Consider the following 11,496-nt stretch of genomic DNA (forward strand, 5'->3'; position numbering starts at 1 on the left):
TTATGTACACACACACATACATACATGTTAATTTTTTCACATGGACTGATTCACCATTCCAAAACCTTTTCCCCTTCTTTTTTTTTTTGCATGGTGCTAGCCACCAAGGATTCACTTACTTCTTTATATATATATATATATATATATATATATATATATATATATATATTCTTTCTTTTTCTGCACATGGTCTTTTTTTTTTTTAAATTTATTTATTTATTATATATATATATATATATATTTTTTTTTTTTTAATTTTCTTTGCACATGGTGCCTGAAGCACTACCTTTGCTTTTCCCTTTTCTTTTTTATTTTTTATTTTATTTTTTTATTTTTATTTTTTGCTTTCGGTGCCCGTGCACCATGTCTCTTATTTTCCTTTTTTTATATTGTGATTTTTATATGCACATATACATACATACGTACATACATATACATACATACATACATATATATATATATAGGATGCGAGATAGGATGGAGAGAAGGCAGGGAGGAGCCTGGTGGATGAATATGGTGGCTTTGTGGCTGCGGAGGATTGCATGGGCGGCCATGGAAGAGCGAGGCCCTGTCGGTGCAGCTCCGTGAAGAACGCCCTGCCCCAACACTCGATGCTACGCTCGCCGTGCACATGATGTTCCCTCTCACGCCGCCATCCCGCGGACGTTGACTGCCATGAGCTTGTCGTAGTTTGGAGAGGGAGGTGGACGAAACGGGAAATTGTTCGGCGACCGATTGGCGAGGAGTGGAAGATTAATCTGGGAAGCAGCAATTTTTTTTTTTTTTTTTTTTTTTTTAATTTTTTTTTTTTGCAGCTGGACCGTATAGTGCCGCCTTGACAATAATCGGAGTCAAATCTCTCTTACTCTGTGCAACAGTCACAAGTCTGAGTGCATTATAAAATTCTGGCCGACCAAGAAAACCAGTTTTGTTCTGATCAGCATGCATCCATATCTGAGCAACAACTGGTTTGGGCAAATTGGAACCCTGGAAGAAAGCTACGGCTTCAGCTCCGCTGATCCTGCCATCTCCATCCAAATCTGCTTTCCTAAAGCAGGCTTCCAGCTGATCCGCATACGGACCCGCCATTTTCCTCCGATCTCACACCAGATCACCACCACACAGAAAGAAACGATGGCAAGTCGAATCGAATGCGTGGGAACCAGAGGTTGGTACTTGCAGGCTGGATCGAAGAGATGACCGAGAGAGAGTAGTCTGCTGCGCAAGCCAGATCGAGCTGGTTCTTAAGAAATTCGCGGTACTGGTCTGAGTTAATCGGAGCCGTAGGAGCTGGATCCAACGCCGCCGGCGGAGGATGATTGAGCTGCTGAGGAGGTTGCAGTTGACGATGGCGATGACGATCGGGCTTCTTGATCTCAACTACCTCTTCGTCCACATCGTCGTGCTTTGACGTCGACGACTGAGACGCGACGGAGCAGGAAGCGGCGAACGAAACGGGAAATTGTTCGGCGACCGATTGGCGAGGAGTGGCGGCCGGGGTCGTGAACTCGTCGAGGAACTGCTCGAAGGCCCACTCCGACGTGCTCCGGTTCATCTCCGCCGGCGACGACAGAGCCCAAAACGTGTCGGATGAGTCGTCCGCGGTGAACACTGAATGCATACTCTGTGCGGGCGTGAATGTCCGAAATATCCAATTTTTGGTTGGCTGCCGAAAGAGAAGGAAGACGACGAGATCGAAATCTGCAGCAGCGAAGAAGAAGACATTTTTTGGATTTTGAAGAATCGCAGAAAGTGTTGGATACTACTGTACTGGTTAGCTCTCCAATTCGCTTTGGGATTGGACTGGTGACGGAGTTCTGGTACAAGTACAGGTTCTGCAGCTTACTGCAGTTTCCAACTTCTTCAGGGATTGGACCGGATAGCAGAGATGTGTACAAGGCTACGGTTTGGAGTCTTTTGAGCATTCCAATTGATGAGGTCCAGGTCGTGGGTCGGTTCGACGCCGTCATCGAACCCGTCGGAGAAAGTAGCGAATGATAAGCCTTGGAGGGAAGGGAAGGATTTGATTTGGGTGAGGTCGCGGTCGTTGCAGCGACAGGTCTGTGGAGCGTATGGCAGAGGTTGCTGCTGAGCTGTAGTTGCGTCGCGGGGGAAGATGAGGGCTGACGAGAGAAGACGAGAGCAGATCTACCATTTTCTCTGAAGCTTTGCAATCTATTTGATCCCAGCACCTTTGAACCCTAATCCTGAACCTTTGCATCTGAAGGCTTTGTGGAGCTCCGACCGAGAGAAGACGAGAGTAGGCGGCGGAACGGTGGAGAAGGAAGGACGATCGTCGAGACCATCGATTCGCTCGGTTTCACATTCCCCGCAGCCATTTTAGCAGAGAGAGTGAGACTTGTGAGGATGGGCTTTGAGAGCTGGGCCCGGTTTTGTAATTGGTGGACAAGGAAGGAGATGGGCCTGGTTTGATTTGGGTTTCTTCTTCTTGGAGCTGGATTTGGACAACAGGCTTTGGGCTTGGCCAACCTCCTTTTGATGGGCTTATTGCTGCTAGATAGAAGACATATATATATATATAAGGAATTTTTTTTTAAATACATAAACATATGTATTCATTTTTTTTTAATAAAATTGACTTTCTTTAATAAAACATTTATTTATATTTTGATGTGACTGAACTCGAAATTTTGAATGCTCGAGCTGCCTATGTACCCTTCCAAAGAAAGAGATCAAGTCAAAACGTAGTTCCAATACATACATATTTTTTGGTATTTTCTTTTTTTTTTGTGCCGTTTGCAGTTTCAGCTCGTGCAGACCAGGCGCGTTGTGCCATGCAGTTTAGGCTCGTGCAGGCGAGGAGCTTTGGTTCGTGCAGTTTAGGCTCGTGCGAACAAGGAGCATTGTGCCATGCAGTTTAGACTCGTGCGGGCGGGGAGTCTTGTGTCTTGCAGTTTAGGCTCTTGCAGACAAGGAGCTTTGGTGAATTTGTCAAGCAATTTTGGAGAGGCGTTCCTCACAATCTTCATAACAAGGAGCCTTGACCGAGTGATTGAAGAAGTCTTCGGGCAAGAAATCACGCATCGTGATGGGGATGGACGATCTATATGTCGAAATTTCATCATCTTCAACACGTTCACGTTGCTTTGAAGGTTGACAAGAGCTGCTTTGCCCCATTTCCGATTGGCGGACTTGTGGAGGAGACGTATGCTTCTTGTGCAATTTCTTAGGAATGACTTGAGTCCATCCTTCAATTTTGCTTGTCTTGGACGATGCCCCCAGCGGTTGAGGTGAAAACTTTGAGTCGGAAGAGCCAGAAGTGAAGGTGGTATAATTTGACTTCGCCACTTCGTCAAGATCTAGCTCGATGATTCCTTTCTGAGCTAGCTTTATGATGAGATCTTTCAGGATGAAACATTTTTCTGTCGGATGACTAATGAAGCGGTGGAATTTACAGTACCTTGGACTGTCGGTGCGATTCATCTCTTCCGGCCGTCTGCACTCAGGCAAGTCGATCACCTTCTTTTCCAGCAAGTCTTCTAACATGGCAACCACATCAGAGTTGGGGAATGGATAAGTTTTCTCCTCCAGCTCCTTCAAAGTGCGTCTACGCATCTCTTGATCACGAAAAGCTTCGGTTTGAATCGCCTTGCCTCGTGTGGAGATTTTGACGGGAGCTGTGTTGACCGTCATCGCTTCCTTGGTGGGTTTCCATGCGGCCTTTTCCACCTTTGTCCCAAGAACTTTGTCGTTCTTGTAGTCGGCGATCGGTTATTTCTTCCCATGATGGGCGATGCTCAACTCCATGTCATGGGCGCGAGTAGCCAATTCCTCGAAGGTCCGCATTTTAATGCCTTGAAGGATGTATTGCAAACCCCATTGCATGCCTTGGATGCACATCTCGATTGAAGAAATCTCGGAGAGTCTATCCTTACAGTCGAGGCTTAGATTACGCCATCGGTTGATGTAGTCTATGACTGGTTCTTCCTTCCATTGCTTCGTGCTCGTCAGCTCTAGCATGCTCACAGTGCGGCGGGTGCTATAGAAGCGGTTGAGGAATTCCCGCTCTAATTGCTCCCAGCTGTTGATGGACTCGGGCTCTAGGTCTGTGTACCACTCAAAGGCGTTTCCTTTCAGTGAGCGCACAAACTGCTTGGCGAGGTAATCCCCTTCGGTTCCTGCGTTGTTGCAAGTTTCAACGAAGTGGGCAACGTGCTGCTTTGGGTTTCCTTTTCCATCAAACTGCATGAACTTTGGTGGTTGATAACCCCTTGGCATCCTTAGGGCATCAATCTTCTTGGAATAGGGCTTCGAGTAGAACAAGGAGGTATGTGAGCTCCCTTCGTACTGTGCCTTGATGGTGTTGGTGATCATCTCCTGCAGCTGCTGGATAGAAAGAGATCCCATGAGTGCCGCTGCTTGGTCTGGCTCCGGCTTCCCATCGATTTTCTTCACCGGGGGTTCTTCGTCTCCACCAGCTCCTCCCTTTAGTGGATCATCCTCTGGGTCGGGTTTATCGCCGTCATGCACCTCCAGTTGGTTGACTAGTGCTGCAATCTGCAAGTCTTTTTCTTCCACAGTTCGGGTTAGCCTTGCGATTGCTTCATTCATTTGAGCCAGCTGCTCATCGATTGAAGTTGCTCCAATGGTCATGACTTGCATGGCTAAACTGTCGCTTGAATCGGCATCAGAGAGCATGGATTCGGAGTATTTCCTTGGGCTTTCCCCCCTTGGTGCCCTTAGTGAGGCTAAGGTGATCAAAGGCTCGTGCCTTGAGTGTTTTTGTTCCCTTGGCAGAGTTGATGCAGAGGTGAAAGAGGCGGCAGAAGTAGCTCTTGCCATGCTTCGAGTCGTGATGCCCAAAGTGACACCAGTTGCGACGAGGACGCTTTTGTTCTTTGCGCTGGTTGCGGGAACAGTTTGAACCTTCCTTGATGCCATTAATTTTGGAAGTGCGCTTGAATTTCTTGAACGGAGAAAGAGATGAAAGGCAGAGATTGTCCCACTGGGCGTGCCAATTTGTGAACACGGAAAATTCCTGAAACGAAAGAGACAAGAACAACGTGCACAAACAAATATTATGTATTTGATGATTTTGGGTTACAATCTCTCTCTAATTTGATCCTCTGATTCGATCTCCGTAAGGTGTTGATTGGTGGGTGTTTCGTTGATCCAAGGGCCGTCGAGGCTTAATCTTGGATGAACAGTTGGAAGTTTCTTCAAAGGGCCGTGGGCTTTATCTTTGCAGGTGGATTTGAGCGGATCTTCAAGGAGCCGTTGGGGCTTGATCTTGAGTAACGGTGATGAACGGATCTTCAAGGGCTTTTGGGCTTGATCTTGAAGAAACAGTGATGAACAGATCTTCAAGGACTTTTGGGCTTAATCTTGAAGAACGGTTGGATGTGTGTGGATTTGTCGACGTTGTTGATCCAAAGGGCCGTTGGGGCTTGATCTTGGATGAACGGATGATGAACAATGGTGCTTTCTTCAAGGGTCGTCGGGGCTTGATCTTGGAAGAACGATGAACGAAGAACGAAGAACACTTTCTTCAAGGGCCGTCGGGGCTTGATCTTGAATTGGTGGATGATTGTTGATCCAAAGGGCCTTTGGGGCTTGATCTTGGATGAACGATGAACGAAGAACGAAGAACACTTTCTTCAAGGGCCGTCGGGGCTTGATCTTGAATTGGTGGATGATTGTTGATCCAAAGGGCCGTTGGGGCTTGATCTTAGGATGAACGATGAACGAATAACGCTTTCTTGATTATTCGGGAACCTGGATGCTTGAGAGCTTCGGAGTTTCAGAGCTTCAGAGCTTCAAGAGTTTTGCCTAATGATTTTGGTTCCTCCAAATGAATGAAATTGGCTTCTATTTATAGAATTTTCCAAGGCCTAATTTTGAATATAATATTCCAGATGAAATAAGTCGTTTCTGCCAGGTGTTGACACGTGTCCTATTTGATGACTTTTCCAACTCATTTCAATTTTCGTTGAGTCACACGCTACGTGTAAAATTTATGTAATACATGAGCGTTGACACTTTGATTTATCGGTCAACATTTATTTACCGAAATTTCGATGTCTACGGATCCTGATTGGGTAGTCAAAGAGGACCAATTTGATTTATTAAAATGTTTAGGGGATAATTACACAAATATATCTTTATAAATGGGGGTGGGTGTTACATATTGCCCTAAAAAATTCCAAGTAATTACAACATCGTATTAGAATTGTAATTGATCCTTGTTAGATTTGGTTTAGAAATTCTATGTAATTTAGTGATTGTTTCATATTAGGTTTAGATTTGAATTTTTTACTCCATTCAGATTTTAAAGGATTATAATAGATTTAAAAATTTATGAATTTTGATGAAGTTTAATAATTTTTAAAACTTTTATGTAAAATTTTAAGTTAATTCCCTCAAATTTTCAGGGAGCGATTTGAGAATGTTTAAAATATTATGTGAAATATTTCTAATTTTTTCGAGTTTCCCAACTTTTTAAAAATCTCTTCGAATCAATTTCTAAATGAATACATTTGGAATGTATGAATTTCTTAAAAATCATGATCGAATACCCCTTAAACTTTAAAGAATCACTTGAAATCCTGATTAAATGCCCTTAGATTTTTAAGGAGAATTAAAATGTTTATAAGCCCCAATTGGATGTACCGTTTAATTTAACTAATTAACACAACACAACAAAACCAATTAAGATTACAAATTAACACAAAAGATGACTTGATGCGAGGTCATATCTAAAAAACTTGCCGCAATAAGCCCCAATTGGTGTGTTTAAACTTCTTTCATTAATTACCACATATTTTCTACACTCACAATGTTTGTCAGCTCGCTATATAATCAACTTGATAATGTTAAATCCATCATGCAATGCATTTCCTTCCAATTTTTTGTGATAAACTAATTATTAATTGACTAAATAAACATCCTGCAAAGTTTCAATAAAAATTTCCAAGTTTTTCTTACAATTTCCGTGGTTTCCATGTAATTTTTATCGATATCGATATTATCCCGATATTTCCGTGTTTTCAAATTACCGATATTTTCTTCCTTGGTCAAAACAAAATAATATACAACTAATAAGTGAGAGTTTTTATCCTGATTACTGATGTCTTTTGTAATAAAATTGAACAATTAATAAGTGGTTAAGTTGAAACAATATCAATAATGTTGGTGGTTAACCATATTGGCATGTAAGTTTATCATAGTATCATAGTAGTTTATTCTTTCGACAAGTCCTAAATAAGATTTACTAAGCTCGGATTTGTCTTTTTAAGTTGAGCTTTTAAAAAGTTGTGCTAACTCTACCTTAAGAATATTGAATGAAGGCCTTCATAAACTTGCATTGACTCTAGTGAATGAATGTTGACTAGGCTTTTGAAAAATAACGTTAGCTCCAGTATAATGACTTGACTGAATCTCGATTTGAGAATTGGTCTCATGTGATTTTGTGTGGACTACTTGTGAGGGGCATGTTGAAGAATATGATTTCACATCGGACATATGATAAAATAATATACAATTAATATATAAGAGTTTCCATCATAATATTACCGAAGTATTTTGTGATAAAACAAAACATTTAGTAATAAATGATTAAGTTGAAACAATATTGATATATTGATCTCTCCGAAAAATTGAAAAATGATGAATTTAATACCTTAGAAATATTTGGATAAAAAAAAGAAAAAAAAAGCCCGAAATTTCGTTTAAGAGAAAGTCAATAGTGCCCTTACTGTTATTTATAAAGGAGAAGGGTAGAACTGACATTAAAATGATCAGTACAATTACCAATTTATCCTCCATTCGCGGCTGTTCTTCTGTTCTTCACCCGCCTAATTCACTTTAGCAATGGCGGACCTAGCAGCCCTTGCTCCTCCTTCTTCTTCTCCTTATTCTCCCCAAAACCCAAGCCAAAACCCTTTACCGTCACCATTAACATCATCGGCGGCGAGGCAATGGAGACCCGCCTCGCAGAGAAACCTGAGAAACCAGTGGTCCAAGCTAGCTTCTCACATTCAGCAATGGGCCTCTTCTTCCTCCGCCGCAAGGTCACACGCCACGAGTCTCGTAAACGCCTTTCTCTCTCTAAAGTACCAATCTCCACTCTCTAAACCTCTCTCTCTGAATTTCCTTTTAATTCTATATATGCTTTTCTGGGTCGTGGTTGGAATTCAATTTCATGCTTAAAGTTCCACACTTTTTGTTTAATCTGCTTAATTCTGTTTTTTTTGAAATTTGGGTTTTGTAAAATTTGTCAAACTGCGTTATCCATATAAAATTCAGTCGAAGTTTGTATGGAATCAAAGAAAGTTCATATTTTTTAAAGAGCGATATTGTTCTTTAATCTAATCTACACTAAGGGGAGGAGTTTCGAACTCGGTGCTAAGGGGAGCACGTCCGCTCTAATCAATGTGACTACGTACTCGTAGCATTAAAATCTCAATTCTATATCTGCATAATTTTTGTGTTTTTGAGATTTTGGTTTGTGCTGATTCTCTCAGATGACAGATACATGCCTTCAATGGAGTTGGGCGTTCTAACCGATATGCCCGATTTGCGAAAGAAAGCTTGCCAGAAATTGTCCCAGCTGCAGGTAACCGATACTAATTACAAACAAGCTTTTACTGGACTTATTTTACTGCAACCCTTGTGTTTACTGGATTTTATTTCAGGAGCTCCATCGGAGAAAACTTTTAGCATCATACAAGGACATGGTATGCATTCTTAACAGTCTTCTTAACCATTTGTGCTTTCTAGTTTTATTTGAATTTGAAACTCTTTTTTCTTCTTCTTTCTTGGTAAATTGGTGAGTGCATTTTTATAACAAGTCTAGTTATGGTGTTAGACTTGTCCAAAACATCCGAAACTGGGAAACTGCATCTGTACTTGTATACTATAGTGCTAGTACTGACTGAAAACGTGGTGGATATTAATTAAGATCGAACAATACATCATATGTTCTTTCAAGATCATGTCAAATTGACTTGGCTAATCCGCGCACTTTTGACGTTAAAGTTACCATCTTCAGGTGTTAGTTGTAACCGAGATGGTCAGAACTAGTAGATCCATGAGATGCTTCCTCAAAGGGACAAGCAATAGTCCACTTGAACATTATATTGGCTATTCTGAAGATAAAATTGATCCTGGAGATGGTGGCGGCATTCCGGTCTTTACATTTTGGTCAATCTCGTGCTTTGGTTGGTTACATTAAAGATCTTCTATAATGCATGTTTAAGCATAATATTCTGGTTTTAAAGATTATACATACACAGAAAAAGTAGTTTGATAAAATTTTGATCTTTGGAACAATATCAGAAAAAGTTGCAGAGGAGCTTGTCCTGATGCTTATATCGGAACTGAATCTGAAGGTAAATTGTTGTTTCATTGCCTGCTATTAAATCTTTTATCTAATTCTGCACGTACTTATTACATCTTTAACTTTAATACTTGTTGGTATGTTGTGCCCTTCATGCAGCGTTTGCTTGTGGTGGAGTTACTATCTGTTAGTTGCAAAGTTCCAGCGGTAAACACTATGCATTGGTCGGATGAGTATCTGCAACTTATATTCTGGGGAAACTTGTAGGCCAGTTTATCCTAGATTGGATGATCAGCAACCTGATATGCCAGCTACACAATGTAACCAGCAGCCAGATTATGATGTTTTGCAGGTATGGTTTCCGTCGATTCATGCAATTGGTTGTAAAAGAAAGAAAGAAAAGAAAAGAAAAGCAGATTTAGCCCTATAAAACATTTAAACATGTATACCGACAGAGTGATGAGAAATACAGGAGGTCACTCAGATTTTAAAGCAGTTCTCTACGATGGAAAGAACTGACGAGTATATTTACATTCGGAAGTGATTTCTGCTTCATATTCCCATGAGTTTTGCGATAATTGTTTGCCGTAATGGATTTCCTTCCTTAAAAATCATTTTGATTTGCAGGTTTATCTAGCGACATGGCTTGCAGAGGTGAATGTAGATGCTCACAGGTAAAATTGATCTCGGTTTCAAAGCATTTTGGACTTTTTTTTTACAAAACTTTTCGCCGTTGCATACCATCAAAGATGTTTCTTGAACCGCAAAGCTGTACGAAATTTTATATTTCAGAGGCTTAATTAGTTTCTTCTTTTCAAAAGGGTGGATGAAATATATGCGGAAGTCGGGAAGGAAATGCATGTCAAGCTCTCATGAGCTTGCTGATATGGGTGAAGATTTGATGCTCATCCAAAGCATCCGCCATTACTTGCAATCAAAGAAATATTCTTGAGGAATACTGAGAAGCTCAGTTGTGCGAGTCTCGGTGCCCAAGAAAGAACCGCCAAAGGGCAGAACGGGCTTTAGGATGGAAGTCAGTGCAGATCGAATGCAATACCACCAATCCTTGGCGTAATAGTTTATCGATCCAATGGCCGAAAACTGATAGCAGTGAGATTTTGCAACTTCGCTGGTCTTTGTTTGATTTTAACAGACCCTGTGCTTCGAGTTTTATTCCGTTTTTCGCTAGGAATTGTCTGAGAACCGGTGCTTGGATTGCCGCACTGCATTTTTCAGTCGAATGTTGCTTCTTTTTTCAGGCTAATGGCCGTTACAGGTGAAGGAATTTGTTGAACATAACAATTCGTAGTGAAAGAACTACTTCGTCATTGGTCATGGTTTGGAGCTCCGACAACCGACGGTAACGAAGAATTCCTGTAACATGCTCCAAGCAATGCGCATCTTTTTCTTTATCCTCCATGCAGTGCCCAAGTCGAAGCAACATATATTTGGTGAAGTTTTATGTCGGAATACATCAAAACACGATATTACGAGATGCAGGTTCGAAAACGTATATCCCTCGAAAAATTTCAAAACCCGTCATCCAAAGCCTAATATTCAGCCAGAAGCTAAAAGATAAAAAGGAATTTTAACGAAAAGCTTGCAGTTCTGTTTATTTTAACGAGAAATCACATTTTTACACTAAAAATTTAACATGATACTATTTACTTTACCTTTTACTTTGTCTTTTTTGTTATAACTCAAAATTTTCAAACCTTTTTCATTAGTTTTCCAGCTCCTGATACTGTTCACTTTAACGAAAAATCACATTATTACACTAAAAAAATCAATATTGATACTATTCACTTTACCTTTTATTTTGTCATTTTCGTTAGAACTCTCAAGCTCTTTTCATTAGTTTTTCTAAAGCCTAATATTCAGCCATAAGCTAAAAGATAAAGGAACTTTAACGAAAATCTTCAAGTACTGTTCATTTAAAAAAAAAAATCACATTTTTACACTAAATTATTTTGTCTTTTTCGTTAAAACTCAAAAATTTTAAACTATTTTCATTTGTTTTCTAGCTCCTGATATTGTTCACTTTAAAGAAAAACCACATTTTTACACTAAAAAATCAATCTTGATACTATTCACTTTACCCTTTATTTTGTCATTTTCGTTATAACTCAAAGTTTTCAAGCAATTTGCATTAGTTTTCCTAAGATACACAAGGTACGCTGAAAGTTATGTAGCATACC

The 11,496-nt window shown here is 40.6% G+C and overlaps 2 protein-coding genes across 4 annotated transcripts; one reads left to right on the top strand and one right to left on the bottom strand.

The window, feature by feature from the left end:
* Positions 1-1,111: 1,111 nt before the first annotated feature.
* On the bottom strand, positions 1,112-1,621 carry LOC139191274 (basic leucine zipper 25-like). Its single transcript, XM_070811853.1, has one exon. The coding sequence runs from the start codon at positions 1,619-1,621 to the stop codon at positions 1,112-1,114; it is 510 nt and encodes a 169-aa protein (XP_070667954.1).
* A 6,177-nt stretch (positions 1,622-7,798) lies between these two features.
* On the top strand, positions 7,799-10,717 carry LOC103454078 (uncharacterized). 3 transcript variants are annotated; one of them, XM_070811603.1, is made up of 9 exons: positions 7,799-8,072; positions 8,491-8,575; positions 8,655-8,696; positions 9,011-9,179; positions 9,298-9,350; positions 9,458-9,650; positions 9,926-9,972; positions 10,120-10,408; positions 10,558-10,717. In XM_070811603.1, exons 1-6 carry the CDS (start codon positions 7,831-7,833, stop codon positions 9,563-9,565), a joined length of 699 nt encoding a protein of 232 aa, XP_070667704.1. In that variant the 5' UTR covers positions 7,799-7,830; the 3' UTR covers positions 9,566-9,650; positions 9,926-9,972; positions 10,120-10,408; positions 10,558-10,717. The 3 variants fall into 3 exon arrangements, with proteins under 3 accessions (XP_070667704.1, XP_070667702.1, XP_028948976.1); XM_070811601.1 differs by having other exon boundaries at positions 10,120-10,717; XM_029093143.2 differs by having other exon boundaries at positions 7,822-8,072; positions 8,484-8,575; positions 10,120-10,717.
* Positions 10,718-11,496: the final 779 nt, after the last annotated feature.

Source organism: Malus domestica, chromosome 14 (genome assembly GCF_042453785.1).
Source record: "Malus domestica chromosome 14, GDT2T_hap1".
Lineage (NCBI taxonomy): Eukaryota > Viridiplantae > Streptophyta > Magnoliopsida > Rosales > Rosaceae > Malus > Malus domestica.

Bases quoted from the DNA above. Each gene is read 5' to 3' on its own strand.
- LOC139191274 (XM_070811853.1), bottom strand. From the start codon at position 1,621: ATGCATTCAGTGTTCACCGCGGACGACTCATCCGACACGTTTTGGGCT.
- LOC103454078 (XM_070811601.1), top strand. From the start codon at position 7,831: ATGGCGGACCTAGCAGCCCTTGCTCCTCCTTCTTCTTCTCCTTATTCT. The intron at 8,073-8,490 runs GTACCAATCTCC...CTCAGATGACAG, and splicing joins AACGCCTTTCTCTCTCTAAA to ATACATGCCTTCAATGGAGT. The intron at 9,180-9,297 runs GTTGGTTACATT...GAACAATATCAG, and splicing joins TTGGTCAATCTCGTGCTTTG to AAAAAGTTGCAGAGGAGCTT.